Source organism: Notamacropus eugenii, chromosome 3 (assembly GCF_028372415.1).
Source record: "Notamacropus eugenii isolate mMacEug1 chromosome 3, mMacEug1.pri_v2, whole genome shotgun sequence".
Taxonomy (NCBI): Eukaryota; Metazoa; Chordata; class Mammalia; order Diprotodontia; family Macropodidae; genus Notamacropus; species Notamacropus eugenii.
In genome coordinates this window covers 184130795-184154649 of record NC_092874.1, presented here as the reverse complement: position 1 = coordinate 184154649, position 23855 = coordinate 184130795, and the positions used below count along the sequence as shown (strand labels likewise).

At 37.9% G+C, this 23855-nt stretch overlaps 1 protein-coding gene across 6 annotated transcripts in view; it reads right to left on the bottom strand.

The window, feature by feature from the left end:
• ABCC9 (ATP binding cassette subfamily C member 9) overlaps window positions 1–23855 on the bottom strand; it is a 195277-nt gene that overhangs the window by 12660 nt on the left and 158762 nt on the right. For all 6 annotated transcript variants that reach the window (XM_072653528.1, XM_072653532.1, XM_072653530.1 and 3 more), the window contains 7 exons: window positions 19077–19187; window positions 16286–16406; window positions 15632–15762; window positions 13316–13394; window positions 11176–11284; window positions 9845–9948; window positions 626–759 (listed from right to left, as the gene is read on the bottom strand). In XM_072653528.1, the coding sequence (XP_072509629.1) occupies window positions 626–759; window positions 9845–9948; window positions 11176–11284; window positions 13316–13394; window positions 15632–15762; window positions 16286–16406; window positions 19077–19187 (789 nt within the window). The remainder of the gene's footprint in view (window positions 1–625; window positions 760–9844; window positions 9949–11175; window positions 11285–13315; window positions 13395–15631; window positions 15763–16285; window positions 16407–19076; window positions 19188–23855) is intronic.

Below are 23855 nucleotides of genomic sequence, written 5' to 3'. Positions count from 1 at the left end.
TTATTCTTGTCAAAGGAAATAAAACATTATTTTAGAAAGATATAATATGCATAGATTGCCAATAAATCACATATATACATACAATACACACACATACACACATATAGTCAAATCCTATTATATTGTGAGTTTTCTGAAAGGGGAGCCACCTCTGATCTGTGTATAATTCCAAAGGGCCTCTGGCACACAATGGATACCCCCAATAGGTCATGTTAGTTAAGTGTGTGTGTATGTGTATTAACATGGTGAAGCTGATAGGAAATTGACCTTATCCTCTGAAAAATCAAAGTTCAAATTTTACCTCTGATACATGCTGGCTATCACTTAAAATTTCTTGGTGACTCAGGCAACTCTCTAGTACTATATGTTGCAGAATAGTTTCAAATCTGCATTTGTAAATACTCAGTGTTATATATGTATGTGTGTATATATACAAGTACACCTATACCTATATATGCATGTATAAATATACTTATGTGTATAAAGTTTTGTGGGTTTTTTTCACACAGACCCATAATCTAGGCCAACCACCTGGACTTATAAGGAGCTCAGGTCCCCACATACATTACATTCCCTTAATCAACAACTAATAAGTCAACTTTAAAAGCTGAGGCTGTTCACTCACTGTAGCCATATCAATAGAAGCCGTGGCTTCGTCCATGATGAGAATGCTGCTCTTGCGCACAAAGGCTCTGGCAAGGCAAAACAGCTGCCGTTGTCCCACACTAAAATTTTCTCCACCTTCAGTGACAACTGCATCTAGATAAGAAGAAGCAAGGATCAGATCAGAGAAGTACAACGGAAAATTTCCATAAACAAAATAGTAGGCTATGTTGGGAAGCAGCCACTGTGTCCCAAGATTACACACAGGCCCCGACAATATTGTTTTCCAGAGGCAAAGTACCATTTGGAATGCTTCCAGTAACAGATGATTTTATTTTTTTTGGAGACAGTAACGAGGGAGCTTGGATGAGGCAGAAAAACTTGGATTATCTCAATTTTGGCAAAAGTGGGTTGCGTCTTTCCCCAGAGAATGTAAAATCCTTGAGGGCAGGGATTGTCTTGGCTTTGTGTTTTTAGCCCTACTCCCAAGCACAGTATTTGATAAATGCTTATTAATGTTATATTAAGTAGATTTGTTGGGGACAGAGCCATATTATCACCGAATCACATATTTCTAAGGCTGGAAGTGACCGTGGAGTTATTGTAGTTCAACTAAAATTTAACAGATGGGGAAATAGAGTCCCAGAAATGGCTTGCATAAAGTCATCCCGCTAGTGAGTGGCAGACTAAAACCTAGGGTGGTAGGCTCCTTCCACTATAGTATATTATTGTCCTTTCAATACTTTTCTTTCCTATATTATTGCACTAACATCACAAAGTGAGTATTATTAAAAGCACCATTGTCAACAGAGAAAATCTGTTACATCTATCTACTCCTACCTACCACTTACGTATAAATGGAGGATAGGGCCAACATGACTGTTGTTAATGTAGATCTCTTTCCACTGAAGGGAAAAAAAGGAAATGGGCATGCAGTAGGTTAATGTTTATCTGTGTACCAGTCCTTAGGTTTGGCTGACTGGGACCTCAGAGGAAAGATCAAAAGTATTGCAAAGCCTTAGGATAACCTCTTTGGGACTATCCCTAAAATTCACCATAAGGCTTCTTAAGCAAAGTTCACAATCTTTTTCCATGACATGATGTTTCTTAAGTTATTCCAGCTTTTGCTCCAAATGGAGACTGCCTAATTAGCACTCAAAGTGTGGCATGTATTTTCCTCTCAACTAGATCAGGATAGCAAGAATATCCGTCTGCCTCGGATAAGGCAAATAAATGATTTTTACTACCAGATAAGACACATGGGCAGGGGCATCCAGGTGGTGCAAATAAATAGAATTCTGGGCCTGGAGTCAAGAAGAGTTATTTTCCTGAGTTCAAATCTGGCTTCAGACTCTTACTAGCTCTAGAATCTTGGGCAAGTCACTTAACCCTGTTTGCCCTAGTTTCCTCATCTGCAGAATGAGCCAGAGAAGGAAATGGCAAATCACTCTAATATTTTTGCCAAGAAACCCCCAATAGGGCCACTAAGAGTTGGATACAACTAAAAAGACTGAAAAACAAAAGATCCACGGACAGTTACATGGCATAGCGGATAGTGTCTGGCCTGGAGTCAGAAAGACTTGATTTCAAATCTGGCCCCAGACACTTACTAGCTGTGTGATTCTGGGCAAGTAACTTAACCCTGTTTGCCTCGGTTTCCTAATCTATAAAATGAGCTGGAAAAGAAAATGGCAAATCACTACCGTATCTTTGCCAAGAAACCCCCCACAGGCTACACAACTGAAAATGATTAAACAACAAGAAGGCACATTTAACTCAACAACTGTGGACCTTACTACTTTAGATATGATTGGCAATAACATCAGTTACCATCAATTACTAGTTGAGACCTCTAGTCCAGATTCTTCGGTAACTAAACACTATTATGTCATTATTATTGCATACCTGACAATGATTTTACATTTGTATTAGACATTCATTCAGACTGAGGTTAAAGGTTCTTCCTGGCAAGTCAGCCTTTGGAATTTAGAATCTAGAGAACCTGACAATCTGGATTCTATTTCCTGGAAAGTGCCCAGAATACGATTAATGGAACCAGGTAGATCACAACCCAAGCAGTAGACATTCTGTTTGACAGTTTCTGACTATAACTGAAGGTGGAGGGCAGGGGAAGAGATCAATTTGGAGAATAAAAAAAATTTATCCTTGAAATAACCAATCAGGTCATTAAATTAATGAAGAAATGCTCTATTCACACATGTATTATCTGTAAATGATCCTGGGACCTGCTCTCCCTAGAATGAATGAGACAAGGAGAAAGATTCCTTTTTCTCTTCACTCCCTCTCCTGTACTATCAGTGACTCTCTGAATGGCAATGAAATTAGGAATGTGCTGTGCTCTCTCTTTTAGCAAAGAGCCCATCCCAATGCTCCCTCCTCCACCTGATGCAGTTAAGGACTAAAAGAAGACAGAATAAGCATATAGGAAAAATAGGACCAACCAAATAAGGGCAATGCTTGCAATCCAAGGCTAGTTTATCACAGCCCAAATGGGCACCCACAAACAAACCTGTAAGTCTGAAGGTCTTGAATCTCCCAGACCTACCCTCCTCATCCTTATTTTCCTTTAGGACTCTGGATGGGCAAACCCATGCTGCCTGACCAAGAAAGTCACATTTGGACCCAAAATGGGCACTATAATAAAATGCTCATGTGCTTTATTCATTGAGTACCACACTTCTATATCATTTCAGTATGTCCTTGGCTTGGAATTATTCCAAGAGAGAAGCTCCACTTCTCTCTCCATACCCACCTCCTTTAACAACCTTAGAATCTGAGATAACTGAAAGAAAAAGATTAAACAATACAGAACTACCCTCTTAGCACGTGTGGAGCCAAGAGGACAGTAGGGCTCCGCTTCTTTTCTTTCCTCTCTCCCCTCCCCCTCTCTCCCCGCTTGTACTTCTACTTCCAATCCCTTAAGCTTAGCCTCCTTAGGAAATCTCCCCCTCTTCCTCCTAAGGAAGACCCCCTGCCTTTGTAACCCGGACCCTGAAATAAAGCTCAACCCCTGTTCGACTCTGGAACGTCCTTTCTCTCATACGTGCATCCGGCGTGGCCAGCCGAAGACCATGGAGGTGAGGTAGGAAAGACTCGGGTAGCCCAATACAGGCCTCTAGGCTTGGCAGTTGGCGCCCCAAAAGGGATTGGGAGCGTAGATAATCCTGGGTGCTTTTGGGGTACACCCGGAAGGGGCTGTGAAAGAAGCGAGTCCCGAATCCTAGATTCGGAAGGAGAGAAAGTGGAGAGAAGCTTCCCAAACCCCTGGGAAAAGGGCAGGGATGAGGAATCAATTGCCAGTAATAAAGCCAGAGGAACAGGAGGTCTGGGCTGAGAAACTTCACAGGGAATGCAGGAAGGCGGGGGTCACAATAGAGTTAGATGACCTCCGAGAATTTTGTAAAAGGATTTGGAAAGTTTCTCCTTGGCTCAAGCAGGCAGGAATATCAAGAGAAAAATGGGGAGCGGTCAGAGAGCAAATGACTGCTTATGAGCAACAATACCCTGGGGAGCTGGAGGATTTAGATTTCCTGATATTCGGTGTAATTAAAAGCCTGCTGGAAGGGCCGGAGAGGCCAGGGCGGGATTGGAATGAGAGTGGAAGCGGAGAGAGGGGAGGGGAGAACACAGGAGGGACGGAGAGTCCAGGCAAGCAGAAAGTTAAGCGGAAAGTTAAGGAGCGTAAAGAAAAAATAGACCCGGAGCTCCATCTAGCAGATGGAAAAGGCGAGGCAGGGGAGAATACGCCGTGCCTTCCCTCCGCGCCTCCTTATAACCTGCTCCATTGGTCAGACAGTTCAGGGCCACAGTCCAGTTTGGAAAAAGGAATAAGAAAGGCTATAGAGAATGGAGAAGATGTAGGGACATTTCCTGTGTTAGAAATAGCGGACCCCAGTGTCCCCGGTGGGGTTCGGAGGAGCCACATACCTATAGAGTGGAAGAGAGTGGCGACTCTTAAAGAGGCTTGTACCAAGCATGGCCCTAATTCACCCTTTGTCATAGCCATGCTTGAAACTCTCAGTGGTCAGTTCGTTTTGACTCCTAATGACTGGAAGAGCTTAGCTAGAGCCTGCCTTACCCCTGGGCAGAATGTGATTTGGGTATCAGAATTTTCTCAGAGGGTAAAGAGCACTACCGGTGGGCTAGGGGCTCAGGCCCCCCAGGCTTATCAGCAATTTACAGGAACAGGGCAGTTTGAGGCTACAGGAAATCAATTACAGTACTCAGCCTCCGATTATGTTTTGATTGCCGGAATGGCTATGAGCCGCCTCAGGATGAGGTTATCAAATTTTTAGTAAGGGCCATTGCAGTTGCACTGGAGTCCCCACCCTTGAATTGGAAGTCAGACACCCCGATTTGGGTGGAGCAATGGCCCCTGACTCCAGAAAAACTCCAGGCACTACAAATATTGGTTAAGGAGCAATTAGCACCCTGGAATGCTCCTGTGTTTGTTATAAAGAAAAAATCCGGGAAAGTCAGGTTCCTTACAGATGTTAATGAAGCATTTGTAAGCTCCTGGCAGCTGCTATACCAAAGTAACCAGCTGCTATGCATTCTTATCAATTTTACCTTAAAGGCGATCCCCGCTAAACAAAGAAGGGGAAAAGGTCGCCTAATACAATCAGAGCTAAGATTAAGAGGCCTAATACAATCAGAGCTAAGATCAAGAGGCCTAATACAATCAGAGCTTGATACAGCTGTCTCAAAAGGCTCACATACTACTCCAGCTATGAGACATTTTAAGATACTAATAGGGGGTCGAGGGTATGTTTGTGTCTCCACAGGAAAAGGTGATGCGTGGATTCCCATTAGAAGGATCCGTAAGTGGGAACCGATGTCAGAGATGGCGGAGACGCAGGAGGTGGAGAGCCCGGAGACCCCGGAGAAGGATCATACACCACCTGAGCCTGCTGCTGACAGCTTTAACCCTGCTGCCCAGAGAGGAAGCAGCACTCATCCCAACATTGCTGCCCATTCCATCTAGGCATCTTTTTCAGCGGCTGAATGAGGACTTTGATATCACAAACCCAGGACACTTGGGTGGGGAGGAGGTGACCAATTTTCCACCTGTATAGATCCATTTGCAAGATTAAGGGAGTGGTGATGTAAGGCGCCTACACCACCTGCTCCTCTTAAAATATGCTTTGGGATTAGTTGATTGCACTTCCCCTGTTGTAACTCAGCCATTTAGTTTCATCTTTGTTTTATTTGATGCCTCCCTTTGTCAGTTGTGCTAGCTGCAGATTTCTGTGTGAATGAAGTCTTGTTGTAGGGTACTCATATGCTAAAGGCCTTCCTAATCCACTCAGCCTCCAGCCACTGTTTGCTCTAGAGCCAGGTGCGCTCCGCGCATAACAAAGAAGGGGATATGTTGGGACTGGAAGCTCAATTCCGTGTGGACGGTCTCGGGCGGGTAAAAGTGGGACTTCTAAATCTTAGAGTCTTACGAGGCCCTCCATGAACAGCGGGGGTTCGAGAAGGTCAGACTGAGCTAGCTCGGCTAGCTCGGGTATTTCCGCCTCTCCCCCGGAGATACCTGATGGGTGGAGTCTCCCTGCCCTCGAGGTCGTCCTGGATTGGAGCACACCTAGTTACCTAACAGCATGGTACTGAGATGCAAACTGTGTGGCTGAAGATTAAGTAGGATTGAGGAAGCCAGAAAGCTCTCTCTTAGCACGTGTGGAGCCAAAAGGACAGTAGGGCTCCGCTTCTCTTCTTTCCTCTCTCCCCTCCCCCTCTCTCCCCGCTTGTACTTCTACTTCCAATCCCTTAAGCTTAGCCTCCTTAGGAAATCTCCCCCTCTTCCTCCTAAGGAAGACCCCCCTGCATTTGTAACCCGGACCCTGAAATAAAGCTCAACCCCTGTTTGACTCTGAAAAAAAAAAACAAAAAAACAAAAAAACAATACAGAACTACCATGATGAAGGTTAAAAAATACTTCCTTTCTATAATGTAATATAGGGGCTTTTTATACCAAAACAGAAAATTAAGCCATAATCACATATGAGAACTAGAAAGAAACTAATCCAACCCTTCCATTTTACAGATGGCAAAACAGGCCCAAGAAAGCGAAGTGTAGGTCAGCTCAAAGCCTAATAAAGTTTTGTCAGCAACATGTACATATGGAAAGGAGGGAGCAATTTGTTTCCTCTATAACACTTGTCCTAGAGAAAAACAGAAATTTTGTTTTTTCTTTCTTTTCTTCTTTTATCTATTCATTAGCATGGAAGACCCAAGGCATTTTGGAAACTGAGGGAAGCTATAGTGTCTATATGTATATATGTATGTATGTGTGTGTGTGTGTGTGTGTGTGTGTGTGTGTGTGTGTGTGTGTGTATAGCACACTATGGGGAAATTTAGGCTGGCAATCAGGAATTGTCTGAAGTTAAAGGAGAATAAGTTAGAAAAAAAGAATTGGAACAGGGAATTTTATTCTGATCATAGAAAGAAATTCAGTTAAAAAAAACGGACTAAATACTTTTAAACTCAATTAGTTATCAGACCAATGTAAGTTCACGCATGTGCTCTGGCTACATATGTTTCCTGCATGTGTGTTTTGACATATGTGATACCCCAATGTGTTCATTCTTCACACTAAGTGTGAAGTACAATGTTGGTAAGTGTTTTATAGGCAAAATGTTCAATTGCAATGGTCTTTTTATCTATGCTATTTCATTAAAAGCCTTTGCTTTGAGCTAATTTAATCTTCTGGATCATTACTACAAACAAATACTTTCGTGGTACTTTTATGTGGTTTTGAGTTAATGTGGACCCATGGAGTACCTGGAACCTGAAGAAACTTTTTTGGGAACCATTAATGACTACCTTGAACCTAGAAAAATCTATCTAAAGGTTCTACCAGTCCACATTTCCCTGTCTTTTCTACAAGAATAGTATGATATATCCTATAAAATACTGAGCTAAAATCTAGACGTTTACAATACCTTGTTCTAGTAGTTTAATAATGCAGATACAAAAGGAAATAAGACTGCCAGTCAATTAGAATTGATTAGTATGTGCCAAGCACTGTACTAAGTTCTAGAGATGCAAAGAAAGAAAGAAAAATGATCTCTACCCTTAAAGGGCTCATATTCTCATGGTAACATGAAAAAATGTACATAAAAGATGTATACAGTATAAATGGGAGGTACCCTTATAGGCAAGACATTAGCAGTGGGGAGAAGGAGGAATGGAAAAGACTGCCTGCATGAGTAGGATTTGAACTGAGTTTTAAAGGAAGCCAGGAAGCAGAGATTAAGAGGAAAAGCTATTCTGGGCAAAGAGCTTTCAGTGAAAAGGCAGAGTCAGAAGATGGAGTGTCATGTGTGAAGAAAAGAAAGTCACTTTCACTGAGTCACAGAGTTTAAGTGCAGAGGAGTAAAGTGTAGGAAGACTGGAAATATAGGAAGGGGCCAGGTCACAAAGAGTTTGAAAATGCCAAACAGATGGCTTTATATTTGATCTTATAGGCAACAAGGAACCAGTAGAGTTTCTTAATTAGGGGGAGGGGTCACATGGTTAGACTTATGCTTTGAGAATATCATTTTGTCAGATAAGAGGAAGATGGATTGGAGCAGAGAGAGATTTGAGGCTGAGCAACCAACCAGAAGGCTACGACAATATTACAGGAGTTAGATGATAAGGGCTTAAACCAGGGTGATGGCTATGTGAATAGAGAGGAGTTGTTAAGGCGAAAATGACAAAACTTAATGACAGATTGGATCTATGTGGTGAATATAAGTGAGGGGCTGAGAGTCACACCAAGGTTATGAAACTGTGTGACTAGAGGATGGCTGGGTCCTCAATACAGAGGAATTTCAAAAGAGGAGAGGGTTTAGAAGGAAAGCTGAGAAGTTTTGTTTCAGGCATATGGAGTCTGAGATTTCTATGGGAAACCCAGTTGGAGATGTTCAAAAAGCAGTTAGTGGAGTTGGACAGATAGAAGTGGCAATCATCTGTGTAGAGATGATTGTTGAACCCATGAGAGTGGGAACATAGGGCAGAGCCTCTGGATAGTTAGTAGGCTTACCTACATGAAGATCTAATGAAGGAAGTCCAGAAAAGTCTGGTATAACTAGTTCTTGATGAAGCTTTGCTAGCTTCTGGTGGTCACTGTTTCCTTTTCTAGATGTTGGCTAAGCATCTGTTTAATAATCTGTCCTGCAGTGTTGGTGGCAGTCATTTTTGGAACTTAATTAAAAGACACATCTTGTTCTCTCTACTTGGCTACAAACCTTTGTATGCCTGTTATTTTTGGAAAATAATTTAAAAACTTATCCCACAGAGATTCCAAAAGACATAATTTTCTATTTACCTACTAAACTTTGTATCTTACTCAGCCTCTAGGACAATGTTCTTCATGTAGTAGGTACACATAATGTTTTTAATTGAATCTAGGAAGTCATACAATTCAGCCCTTGGCATGATAAAGCAACAAAAAAAGTATTCTGATATAATAATAATAAATAGCTAGCATTTATATAGCACCTACAATGTGTTACATACTGAACTAAACTTTTTACAAATACTATTATCTCATTTGATTCTCACAACAACCCTGGGAGTTAGGTGTTATTATTATTTCCATTTAACAAATGAATAAACTGAAACAAAGCTTGAGTGACTTATCCAAGGCCACAAAGGCGAGTGTAAGATGATATAAATTATATTTTTGATATGAGAGTAAAAATGTATTGAAAACTAGTATGCTTCCAGTAGCAGAATAAAAGCCTACCTAGATGGACGGTTGTTTTCTTCTAAATAATTCTGGCCACTCTACAAACACTGCAATACCTAATGGACCATTCATTAAAAGTAATTAATAGTGTGTATTGCATTCACAAGGAAGACTAATTTAAAGTGTTATGTGCCTATATTGATAGGCTTTTGGTGAGCATGGGGAAAATGTACAGACTAGCATTTTTAGGTAATTTTTTCCCCCAAAATATGCATAGAATATATACACAAGAACCTTGTTATAATTCTCTGAAGCAAGATCTACTGGCATAGAACAGGTCCTCTTGGACATCATTCCAAGTGATTTAACTTCTAAGAGCAACAAAAAAAGCCTTGTATAAAGTGATAGTGTAATGAGGCTAATTCCATGGTATTCTAATGAACCTACTACAATGTACAGATAGATTCACTACAGATGAACAGATTACAAATGTAACAAATAAATGTTTAAAAAAACACACAGGGAAACAAAAAAAAGACATACCCAGACCTCCTGGAAGTAACTTGACCATATTCTTGAGTTGGGCAATTTCTAGAGCTTCCCAAAGCCTATCATCAGTACATTTACATTCAGGATCTAAATTAAACCTTTAGGAAAAAATAAATTAATTCATCAATGAAATGGAATTTGCTGAGCAATTAAAAAGTATTTATTTGATCGTGGTATATAAAATACATAGTAATACATTGTGCTGGATAAAAATAGTGATACCAGTGGTAACATTATTACATATCTATTCATTATACAATATGCTTATTTGTTTTACTTAGCTGTACTTTATTAAAAGGGAGAAAAGATTCTAAGATGGAATCACAGGGAAGTGACAGTGATGTGCAGATGGGACAGCACAGATATGTTGTAAAAGAGAAATATGAACTACTATCATGCCTGGAATTGTCTTATGTTTTAATTCTTCGGGAACATTCTGTTTTATATCTTTCAGATAAGGCTAACCATAATAAAAATTGGTTAATCTAAGCACTACACTTCTGATGGAAAAACTTCAAACATGATCATTTGGATAATTTTGTCTTGTATAAACATTTCTAGTCTTAAATTGCAGATATCTTTATACACATACTTAAAGAGAATAGCATCTTCCATGAACTTTAGCATCTATGTGGAGGGCTCAAAGTAACATTTATATTGTTTCTTGACTTTCCCTCTCTAATTTAATTCACACGTGGAATTCATAGCCATCTTTTAAATCCAATTTAAAAGCCATGTCTGTGAAGTTTCCCTGATCTGGCCAACCAGTAACTATCCACTCCCTTGAAGTTCACGAAGCACTTATTTCTAGAAGTTTTTATAAATCAAACCTTCAATAAGTATGTATCAAATATGTATTTTTGAGGGTTTTTTTAAGGATGGAAGGAGAGACAGGCATATTTGTAGGCAGGAGACAAGGAAAAAAGATAAAAAGAGACTCAAGGTTAGAGAAAATACGGGGATAATGGTGGGGGTAATCTGATGGAGAAGACAGGAGGGGATGGGATCAAGGTTGACTGTGGAAGGGTTTAGTCAAAAATAAGAGGTCCCTCTTCATCAGAGACTGGAGTGAAGGAGGAGAAAGGAGGGGACGATATCAGAAGGGTATGATATGGAGAAAAGTGCAAACGAAAGAACTCTTGGCAAATGACTTCACGTAATATTTGCATCTATTTCCCCACTAGACGTAATCCATTTGAGGGCAGAGACTTATCTTATCTAAAGTTTATATCTCTCTCAGCATCTTAGCCCAAATTATGTGCTTAATAAATGTTTCTTGAATGAAGGGATGTTCAAGAACTCCTCACTCCAAGTCAAGGACTTACCGAATAGAACCACTGAATAGTATTGGATCTTGTAGAATGATAGAAAGTCTTGAACGTAGAGTGTGCAGTGGGAGTTTAGAAATGTCTATCCCATCAATGACAATTTTTCCTGTTTAAAATAAATACATTTAACAAACATGTGGTAAAGTTAAGAATAAAATATATTTGTTCATTAAAGATGGACTACTCCTTTGTCTCAAATGGAATGTCAAAGTTGAACACTAGATTTTAATGATAAAAATTATCATATAGGAATTTTATATATATACATAAAGAGAGAGAGAGAGAGAGAGAGAGAGAGAGAGAGAGAGAGAGAGAGAGAGAGCAAAATCATAATTTCCATTGTTTTCTTCCAAAGGGATTGTTTTTACTCCTTTAAAGTTATATGGCTCATAGAAACCAACAAAGACATTTTTGCAGGGACTCCTTATATTGTATGAAAAAGAATAGGAAAGAAAATCAAATGGCAGAAATATCAGGTTTTAAGTGTTCTACCAATATACTAAAAGAACTATTATGTTGCATTTTTAAATACCTGGATCTTACTGATCATTTATCAAATATGGTAGATTTGCCCAATTTCACCTCTTCTTCCCAATATATTTCGGGTATTAAATTTTAGTTAACTTACTCTTCATTACTTGGGGTCCTCATAAAGAGTGTTATGACTTTTCAAAATGGTTGAGGGGATTAGAAGTACTGTCTATGGCTAAGAATTAGAGAAAAATTAATTGGTCTGTCTGAATATCTAAATCATGACCTTGATCTTATTAACATCATATATTAACTAAATGCCAAGCTTTTTAAGTCTTGGGACATTTTAAATGCCATGGATCATCTTTTACTTATGTAAGAGTTACAAAAAACTGCTACAGTGCCAACGTTCCTGGCAGAGGTCTTCCACTCTGACCTTGACCTTGCAGCATTCCTGGTGTTTTCTCTGAGGTTTGTCAGAGTTTTAGGGATGCCTGCCTGGATTGAAAAGGTGTTGAAATATTAATATCATACCTTGGAGATGCTCAACATCAGGTCATAACCTGTTCTGGAGGAATGATATCTACTCCCCACCCTTGGTTAAAACTCAACTAAGAAAAAGAGTTGTGTGACCTTCCTGATTTGTTCTTCCCATGGAATTTTACAACCCTTACTCTGAGTTGAATAACAAGCTTAGAATGTGGGTGTCACAAATGTCACACACTATCCCCTTTTCTGAAGGCAATGAGGTGGCACAGTAGAAAGATCACTAGACTTTGGGGTCAAGAGGACCGGAGTTCAAATCTAGCCTCAGAGTTGGAAAAGACCTCAGAGCTCATCTATTCAACTTTATAGATGCCTCCTTGAGGTAATAGTTAAGTTGGGTGATTAGTACTCACTTTTTCAAGAATACCACATTGAAATTGTTGCATGAAGCAATATGATGGATCCTCTTCAGGGATTAATTTCTATTATTTCCATGGCTTTATTATTTGTCATGATAATAGTTATTATTAATACTAACAATTAGCATGAAAATATTATTGAACAAGATATGTTTTATAAAAATACTATTCCTTCCTCACAAAATGCGCAATTTCATTTGACAAATTCAGATATTTTTAAAAGTCCAATGAAATTCATTCACGAGGTTAAATATTATGATTAAATGTTATTTTAAATGTTATTCTGCCTTCAAACTTCCCCATTCTGTTAGTTCCAATCACTCAGATCTGAAATTTCTGACTCTTTGATTCTTTCTCCCTTTCTCTCTACATTCAATCAATTGCCAAGTCCTATCAATTCTACTTCCACGATGTCTTCTCATCCATTTCCTTTCCTCCATAGAAAGTTGCCATACTACTGTATCTTAATCCAACATGATTTTTAAAGTAGCATCTATGGAGAGGAGAATGAAAACTAGATACTTTACTTTCTTACACGCAATAAGCTGTGGGCTTTTCTTTCCTATATTTAAAATAGAATTTTTGACCCTGATGTGCTTGTTGTGGGAAACCAGACTTCAGACCATTGGGATTTCAACATACTTTACTGCACTTGGTTCTAGAAATATTTTATTTTCACCACTGTATAAATATCAAGTTAGTAAGCAAGTATTTTTTTCTCAGGGAAAAAAAATTTCAGCAGAAAATTCCTAGCAACTCACCATCAAAGATATCCACCATTCTGAAGAAAGCCAGTGATAAGGATGACTTTCCACTGCCAGTCCGACCACATATGCCAACCTATGACAATTCCAACAAACATTTAGGTGAATACTATATGACAATCAAAGTACTTGGCTCTAGCAATAGAGCTACAAAAAAATTCCTCCCCACTAAGGACTCATATTCTAATGGAGAGTGGAGAGGTAAGGATGGATCATGTGTACAGGAGTAAGTAAAGATGAAGTAATTTCTTTGGGGCAGGTAGAGAGTGAAACTAATTAGAAGAATTGGAAAAGGTCTACTGTAGAAGATGGCACATGAGCTGGGTCCTGAGGGGAACAATGGATTCCAAGTTGATATAGAGGTAAAACATTCCAGGCATTAGGCACAACTTGTCCAAAGGTGGAGAGGCAGGAGACGCATTGTAATGTACGGATAACATCTAGTATGCTACTTTGGTTGATGTAGAGTACGTGTGAGTGAGTAACAAGGAAACAGTCTAGGAAGATAGCCTGGAGTCAGACTGTGAAGGAATTCAAATGCCAAACAGAGGAATTTATATTTTAGCCTAGATGTCATAGAAAGCACCTCAAATTTCTTGAGCAGAAAGTGTGTGTGTAATGGGGTGGGGGGTGCAAGGAGTTCAGAGAACGTGATCAGAGAAGCAACCATCTGTCCTCCAGATAGAAAAAAGGTGAATCACAAACACCAGGTCAATGAAAAAGAACAGAAATTGGATAAAATTACTTTTAACTCAAAAACATCATGATAGAAAAAAATGCCAAAACCCTATCTACATACAGTATAATCATTTATTTGTGGGTCCTTCTTTACTGATCTTCCTCTTCACACGTCATGAACTATCATTAATAAGACACAAACTTGGTTTCCTAGTTAAATTTCTCTACTAGTAATTCCAATCTATGTCAACTTTCTTGGTATCCACTCACAGTCTTGTCCTTTATCAGTGGTCCCTGTGTTTAGTTAGCTTTCTGAACATTATACTGCCTTATTCTATCTTCTATCATTTCAAAAATAATGACTAGGAGAATAGGACTGAGAGTTGTTGCTTTTTAAATGCCATAACTAAAATAACTATGGGACCAAAACCAACCTAAATGCAAAAATTCTTAAAGGGCTGCTTAGTGTGACTTTGTCAAAAATCTCGCCTTTTGTCTTCCTTCCTTCTTTCCTTTTCTCTCTCTGTTTCTGTAGGTTTGTATCTGACTCTCTGTGTTTCTCCTTCTCTGTCTCTCTCTGTCCCTACTTCTCTGTGTCTGTCTGTCTGTCTCTTTTTCTTTCTCTCTTTAGGATTTTAATAGCCAGGAATGTGTTGGAAGAAAGGGGATAGAGCTTGGAAAAATAGGGTTGTTTTTTTTTAAAAGAATGTGCTAGAAGTAGAGAAGATGCCAAACTCTGAGGTATCAAGGACAGCCTTGCCACCATTGTTCAATTCTCCATCTCTCCAGCCCAGTCCCTTGAAAGCTTTATCTTGGGCATCTGAGAATCCTCTCTGGTTACTCTTCTTGGGGAATAACCTTTTATCCATGAAGGTCAGGGACAGTATTCCTTCCATAGTAGATTTAACATTCAACTAATTTCAGTACCTTCCAGGCTTCCAGAAACTCTGGACTTCTCTGAGCACTAACCACCTGCCTATAGCAAAGTTGTTTATTACACAAATATTCTGTTAAAATTAAAATACTGTTTTTTTGCATACATGTCTTTATCAAAGAAAAGTCATGATGAAAAAAGTTCTTAGATACGAGAAAAACACAACTGTAAAATACAGGGTGAGGGATTTAATGAGACACCAAGGAAAGATTGGGATGGGTAAGGCAGATATTCCACAAAGTCAGTCAGTCATTGCCTACTTTCTACTCTAATTGTTTTGAAAATATACTTATGAAACTAGTAAGAAAATAATGGTATCTTTCTCCTTTTCACTCCCAATATACATTCACCTTTTCTTTTATTCCATAGTCTGGACAATTTTAATGCCAGTCTATGTTGGATAAAAACCACAAAAAAATACACTTGGTTAGGGTTGTCAATCAGCTTGGGCAAATACCATTTCAAAGTAAATATTCTATGAGTATGTCAAACCCAGCACATTCAGAACAGAACTCAGTAGATTTTTCCAAAACACACCTTTCTTCTGAACTTCCCTATTTATTCTGAATACTCCCAACTTTCCGGTCTCACATGATGGTGACACTGGCATCATCCTTGCTCTTCACTTTCATTCATTCTATATAACCAATCAATTACCAAACCTCATATTAATCAAATGAAGGTACTGAGAACTCCCATACCTTTTGCCCTGGTTTGATGTAAGCCTTAACATGTTTAAGAACTGGTTTGAGATTATTTTCATATCTGACACAAAGATCATGAATTTTGATCTCTCCTTCCTGTGGCCAGTGTTCTGGAACTTGAGATGGATCTGGGAAAAGATAAACAAAATTTAAAACAATAAACCATTTACTTCCTTTGCTAAGACTAACCTCTTTTTAAATTTAAAGGAACATGGATATGTTTTTTGTAATATTTATTTATGTAAAATTACATTCTGGTTGAGAAGTTCAGAACTAAAACTTCAATTTTTCCTTTCTCTATATTGGGATCATGCTTCTCTAACCTTCAAACATTCCTTCCAAATGCCAGCTTTGAAGTTCTTGCCAATCAATTTTATCCTGCAAAGCCCAGAATCATAGCTTAAAAAGATACCACTATAAAGTCCACATTTTTATCATATCGCCTTATAAGGTCTTGAACTCTGAAGAATTGGAAGCCTTCTGGACCTGAGTACTGGTCTCCATTGTGCCATTTACTCAACCTCTCTCAGACTCAATTTTTTTATCTGTGAACTGAGGGGTCTGAACTAGATTTCTTTTAAGGTTCACATCTAGGTCAAAGCAAAGAAAACGAAAAGATGAAGATTATGAAAATAACACATTGTACAATACCCATAGCTCCTTCGTAGTTTTCAGATTCCATTGTCAAGAAACTGTTCACTTTTTTTACAGCTCCCATTTGGACCTCCAAATCAGCCAAGTTTCTCACAACCCAATTCAAATAGTTGGTTATCTATATCAGAAGAAAATAAAGTAAATATTTTTAAATGAACTATTTTAAAGTAACTATTTTGTATCTGATGATAGTTTTCAAATTATTCTATCAAGCATTGTCTTATATTCTTAGCATTAACTCCAGGCCATGAAGATGTAAAACAAACATGCCATGGTTTGGTCTCACAAAACATACAAGATGGAGGTAAAACTAATGTCAAAGAAACAATTACAAGATACTACAAGAGTGTAGATCATAAGTGCTAAGTGGTGTATTACACAGTTTAGCATTTTAGAAGTCAATATCATGATATAGGAGAAGAGCAGAGCAGATGATTTGTTACATCAAAAGGAGAAAGGAACTAAACTAAACAATGTTCATTCAAAAATTATTTTCTAAAAGATCTCTGGAGTAAATTTTAAAAACTACAATTCTTAGACAAATCATATATATTTTACGTTAATATGACATAGGAAATTATACATAACCATGTATGAATAAGATAAAACAAAGCAGAGATTCAGTATTTATCCAAATTTAAATATAAAGAGTTTGAAAGCATCAGAGAGACTGGTCCACTTCCCTCATTTTATACATGAAGAAACTGAATTTCAGAGAATCTGTGACTTGCTCATGGTCATACAGGTTAATGGGGCATGTATTCAAATCCAGAAGTCCATCTATTAAAAGATTTATTTTTTGTTCCAGTGTACTACACTGACAACTAGATTGATGCAAGCATTAAAGTGTAATTTTTAACCAGAATTTTCAATTAATACTTACCTAGAATACATACTGAAATGAAAATCACAGAACTTTGTTGTTACTACAGAATGTACAAAGATGTGGTTTTAAAAGTCATCTGTAAAGAAACTTTCTAAAAATCTAATTATTTCTTTCAATTTTTCCATTATAAAATTGGAGCTACATTCCTATACAAAATACTACTGGCTCCAAGATATAAAACCCACCCAAAACAATAAGAAACCTTAACATTCAATTCAAAAAATGTAAATTCTCAAATAAATTTTTTAAATTATAATACTTAAAGAAGTCATGAGTTTATAATTATGAGATTAACTAAAGATTGCATCTCTGGACTGTGGCTCAAAATATAAAAACAGGAAGTAGCTAGGGATGGAAAACACCTAACAAGGTCTGGCAAGAATGTATTTGCTTGGCACGGTCAAAATCAAAATTAAACTGAATAGGGAGTGAGTGTGGGTGAGTGGAGGGAGAGATAGAAAGCTGCCTGCACTTATATACCAAGCTAGATCCTGCAGAGAAAAGTTATAAGGCATGAAGTAGAATAACTGTAGGGATGCCCAGGAATCCAAAGAAGACAAAATTCAAGGAAGGGACCTAATAGAAAGTGATAGACTAATCTCATTTTATTTTTTGACAGGGTATTAGACTGGTAGATCAGGACAATTATGTAGATATCATTTATCTAGAATGTCCAAAGCAAAGTTTCTTCCGCTATTCTTGTTGACAGAAGGGAGAAATATAACTTAGAGGACAGTGCAGTTAGGTGAATTCAGAGGAGGCTGACTGAATGCCCCAGTGAATAGTCTAATCTGATTTAATGGAAGTACTAATAGAAATAGGTAGAAGCTGAAAAAGAAAATTCATGGCCTTATGCAAGAAAATTTTACTAATAATTATTGCTATCCAAAAATAGAACGGGTCTTAGGAGCTGCCTTGGAAATCTTCAAACTGGTATATTGTAGAGGGGATTCTTTGGACTAGATCTTAACCTTTTTTTGTGGCATGGTTTAATGAAACCTATGGACCACTTCCATTACTGTTGTAAATGCGTAAAATAAATATGATTACAAAAGAAATCAATTATATTGAAATACAGTTATTAAAATATAAAACATACACACAAGTTCATGAACCTTTTGGTAAGAACCATTGATATACATGGTTTCTGATTCTACTTCCAAATCTGATCGTATATAATGTACTTCATAAGTTCTAATTATTATTAAATAATATTATATGTAACAATACATTCTCCTTAGCCAAATGGAAATCTCTATAAATGAAATTTATATACCTGTGACTTTAAGAGTGACGAGCTGAAAGAAGGAAAAATATTTTGGTTTTGGTGTCTTGCATTAGTTCAATAATTCATTCATTTCTCAAAGCTTAATTTGTGTGGTCAATATAAAGTATTATGCGGCAATACAGAAAATGGAGTGTGGTTAAATAAGTATTGTGTATTTTTTTTCTTATGGACTTAGAAGTACTTTGAGTATGAGAATGTACGTGTGTGTGTGTGTGTGTGTATGTGTGTGTGTGTGTGTTCACTGTGCATTGGGGGGAGGGTAGAGTTCTTGCAATTAAAAAAAAAAATTGGCTCATGGATCCTGAATCTACTCCAAGCTGTTCTGAACTTGTTTGGCTTTGGTCTGAATCCAGCACGTACAAGACACTCATTTTGCTATTTGTTTCAAGTTCTTCTCCTATCACACATTAACAAGAACAGACCTAGAAAGATATCCAAGTGTTGATTTTAATAACACATGTGTGTATATGTATGCATGTATATGTATGTAAATATAGGTATAGGTATATGTGTACATATGTGTTTATGTACATGTATATATGTGTGTATGTGTGCCTATATATAATCTTATACACAGGTCCATTTTTCTTCACATTATTCTCCTTCATACATACCGTAAGTGCATACAGGAGGCCCAGCCCTACCAGACCAGAATAAGAAGTTTCAGTAATCGATGCAATAGACGCAACAGCTGCAGTGAGAACAATGCATGCTCCCAGATAATCCTAAAAAGTAACCAAACATTGGTTATTTCCAGATTTTCAAATCAATGAGGCTGGGCCATGGAGGTGGTCTCTACCAGGGAGTGATCAGCAGAGAATTGTACAGGAGAGAAAGTATAAATCCACATTTCCTATATGTCCTATAAGCCGAAATACCTAGAGTTTTAGAGGAATGTCAGAGATGACGTTAAGTGGAAAATTTCTTTGTTCAGATTGGCAATTCTATGTGTCTCTAATTTTAGCACTTTGATTTTATTTGTGTCTGTGTTCTAATTCGTGGCTTTTCACCAATCTGCTGTGACTGCTAGTGCTAGAACTCTTTAGTATGCAAGCCATGGCCTTGGCAGGACTCTATTCCCGGCTGCCTATTAAAATTTGGACCATTTATCTCTCAGAAACTCAGTCAAGAATGAAGTTGCTGAAATGCCAGTCAGATTTTGTTTTTGTCTTGGGTATCATATCACATCACATCTTATCATACAACAGCCCATCTCATCAATCCAATGAACATTTATTATCCATCTCCAGTTTATACAACACTGTAAGATATGACATGGCTCCCTCCCTTTTGGGGAGAGGTAATACATGCAAAAATCACTATAATATAAAATCATAAGAATCATCTAAGAGTGGTACATGTGAAGAACTAAATGAAGGTTGAGTGAAAACATAACTGCTGACTTTTAGGAATAAGGGAAGACTTCATACAGAAAGGATCCTAGAGGTCATCAAATCCCAACCCCTCACTTTACTGATAAGGAAACCAAGGCTCAGACTTCCCTAAAGATGAATAGATGGCAACCAAATTGGGATTCACACGTCTCAAATCTGAATCACTCTGTCACCCAGCCTGCCCCCTAGAGATATGAAATTTGAATTGCAATTCACAGGATAGGTAAGAATTAGAGGCATTATGGCAAAGGCATTCTCAAATATTCAAATGGATCTGCAATTTCCTCAATTCATTAATTCTCTCCAATGATATAGATTTTGACCCATCCATGCTTCCTCATCCTGTATAATTATTTTTCTACTACCCTAAAATTTACTATAAGGAATTTACTGAATATGCTAAAAACCTTTCTCAATTTCTCATGCCATTGTAAGGGGCCTAGTAGAGAAACTTTGTCAATCTGTTAATTCTTTGCTCTTGTCATGTATCTATCCCATCTTTTCGTCCTATTGTACAATTCATTGATGACCTCCTTTGCTCCTGCTCTTCTGCTGAGTTCTTCATTGATTACATGTTGCAGTCTATTCACATCAATCATAAATACACTTCACTAACCTCTGTGTGATACCTACTTTTAGTTCTTTAGAAACAAAGGTGTTCTGGGTCTCCATGTCACATAGCAACACTGGTAGAATACTGGTATTAAAAATTGGATCTTTACTTTAATGGAAACTTTGGGGTCAATAAAGGAGCTCTATAATTTTCTAAAACTGATACAGTTCCATCTCTTTTACTATTTCAAGTCAGGGCTCAGCTCATGGACCATCTGTTCTATCTCTCCCAAGAATCAAACCAATTTGACAAAACTACAGGATGTACATCCAAATGCTAATTGAAATATGGACAACAGACATTCCTCATCCACTTGGGTTTTTCCTATGTGGATGGGCAGGCCAAACTTCTTTGAATTATTATAGACCTCTTCCAGAAGATTCTTCAGTGTCCTACAGCTTGACGTTATACAAACAATGTTATCTACAAATAACAGCACCTAGAGGCACTCACTCTCCACAGAGAATTCCTTCTCAGCTTGGACTCTGTGCTAGATCCATCATGATGATAAATAGTTTTCTATGCATATATCTCTCTGTTTTATGCCTCAATTGATTTATTATCAAGGGGTTATTGAATATGGTTATTTCTGTTGCTATATATCCTTGGGAATTCAGATTGCTTTTGATGTCTGTATGGGAGACATTCTGCCTTAAGTCTTTTTAGACAACATTTTGTCCTACCACATCAAAGAAGTTTTGATAGTCAGCAGATGATAAGCACAATGGGATATTATATTTTTTTCCAAAAAAGACTTACTCCAATGAGTCATTGTGGTAGGAAGGTGGTTCTGAATTCTGGAAGGATATGCAAGCACAGCACAAACTTTAGTATGTTGCACTATGCTAGAAAGATATCAATTTTAGACAGAGCAACAGATTAATGCCTTTTTTTCTGAAGACCAACCTCAATTAAAGAAATATCAAGAGTCAGCTGTCATCCTGTGATAAAAATTTTTTTTTGCTATGGCAATACATGAGTACATTCTAAGAACAGGAAAAAAGTATGAGCAAAGGTCACAGAAGCTGGAAAGTGTGGAAGGTTATAAAGGAAAAGGTACAAAGTACAACTTGACTGGAGCATAGAGTCTATGGAAAAGATATTCTATGCTATACATCAAAGAAGCAGAAACTTAAAACCATAGAATTTTAGAACTGGAAGGGGCTTTAGAAATCACTTAGACTAAACTAGATAAGGAAACTAAGTCCTGGAAGGTACAAATAACTTGTCCAAAGCAGATATGTGCATCTCTTTCTCTCTCTATTTGTCTGATCAGACCCCTCAGAATAAGTACCCGACTTCTTTGAAAATTTCTGAATACAAAAAGTAATCCAGTTCATTCCAGAAGTTAGTTAAAGCCATATGTCTGGCACAATATAGAGGTTGTATAAATGACATTTTCTTTAAAATGTAATCTTTTTTTTTATAATATAAGGGTGATGAGACTGAACAAAGCCATTTCTATTGACATACATGCTTTGGGCCCTTGATAAAGTGTATGGATGACCAGAGACTATTGGTTGGTCCCTATGATAAGGGTGTGGAGTGTGAGAGTAGGAACTATGCCAAAGAAAAATGATCAGAGTTAAGAAGCGATGTCCACAAAGTAAACTTAAAAGGAGAGGATGAAATCTCTGCCTTTCTCTTTCTTCCAGTCTTTTTCAAGGTCTAGCTTAGGACAGCAATAGCTTTTCCTTGAACTTCCCAATGGATTTTGCTCTATTCTCCCTCCACAGGAAGTTGCATGCATATGGCAGTGAGCACATGTGGATGAGCCTGAGACTTTATTACACATCCCTTGCTTTTTTGTTTGCTTTCTTTCTTTCCCTAGCAAAAGTGACTGAATGGTGACCCTGAGATGGATGTTTGTAACCTTGGTGGTTAATTTATGAACCTGAAATAACTCATGACTTTGGGAATTCTGAAGTCCGTATACTGATTGACAGCAGGAGATGCTTGCTGCAACAGAGTCATTTCTTGGACGAGGGAGATCCCTGGCAGGATCATCGCAGTACCTGAAAGCCCCAAATATAACCTGGATAGCCAGAAGTCCTGGGCCTTAAGCTGTTGCTCAGCCAGTACAGAATGAGGTAAAAAGGAAAACTGTTCAGCAATCCCATGAGTCAATCTCCTGGGAATCTTCACCTCCAGGAGAGCATAACAGAATGATGAGTAATATGTTTTAGTATCTGTTTATGAACATGTTCAGTGTGAGTTCTTTGAGTGGTTCATGTGTGTTATGTTAACTATTATGGGTTCCTGTAAGTTCTTTGTGATAGGTTACTGTTTTATATTTTGGTTTTTTTAATGGTTGAAGAAAATCTGCTGTTCCATTTTTGACATCCACTACCTTATACACTGAATAATTTTTCTAGCTGAATCTAAAATTTTTTAAGGAGATTTTCCTGAAGTAATGCCAGGTTGGAGATGTGATAAGCCAGAGGGTAAGAGAAAAAGGATGGATCCTTTTCTTGGGGTTAAGATTCTGCAGTACTGAATCCTGTCTCTGTGAGTCTGTAAAAGTGAGAATCCTTGTGGGGGACAGTACATGTTTCCTTGGTTTCAAGTGACAAAGTGACATATTTCAGGTAAAAAGGCATTATGTGAATAAAGCAAAAATTCAGACTTGTTGATTTTTGTGTGCCCTTTTAGCAAAATTAATATAGCATATTTTATTACCTTTGTTAAACACTTGTACTTTTGGACACAAAGGGGATAGGAGAACAGCATGGATCCATGTAGTAAACCCATCATCACTACAGGAAGCAATTCATTTTAGAGGATATATATACCCCACTGACGGTGAGTTACTAGCATCATCATTCTATGTGACAAATGGCAGATTACAAATTACACTTGTACATTTTAATTTCCAAAGTAGGGCAACCAAGATGTTGCGTACATGCTACATGAAGGTGAGTTGAAAGAATTAGGCATGTTTAGCTTAGACAAGAGATGAGTCTGGATGGGTACACAGGATAACTCTCTTCAAGTATTTGAATTGTTGTTCTTTGGAGGACTAGATTTGTTCCATTTGACCTTAGAGGGGAGTCAAATTCTGGTTGATATTAGGAATATCTTCCTAAATATTAGAGCTATATAAAAGTATGATGGGCTATCATTAGGGGTGATGGGTTCTCCCTCTTTAAATATCTTGAAGCAGAAGCTAAATGATTATTTATTAAGTATAAGATTCCTTTTCTTTAGGGTTTGCAATAGATGGCCACTGAAGTGCCTTCCAACTCTGAAATTCTATGACTTTTGGAGCAAAGATGCATGATCAGATTGGACATGTTAAAGGCTGGAATAGAAGCTGTGTTGTTGAAACCCCCTTGGACTATAGACTGCAAGGTAAGAATATTGTATATTCTCTTTCTTCCTTCGGG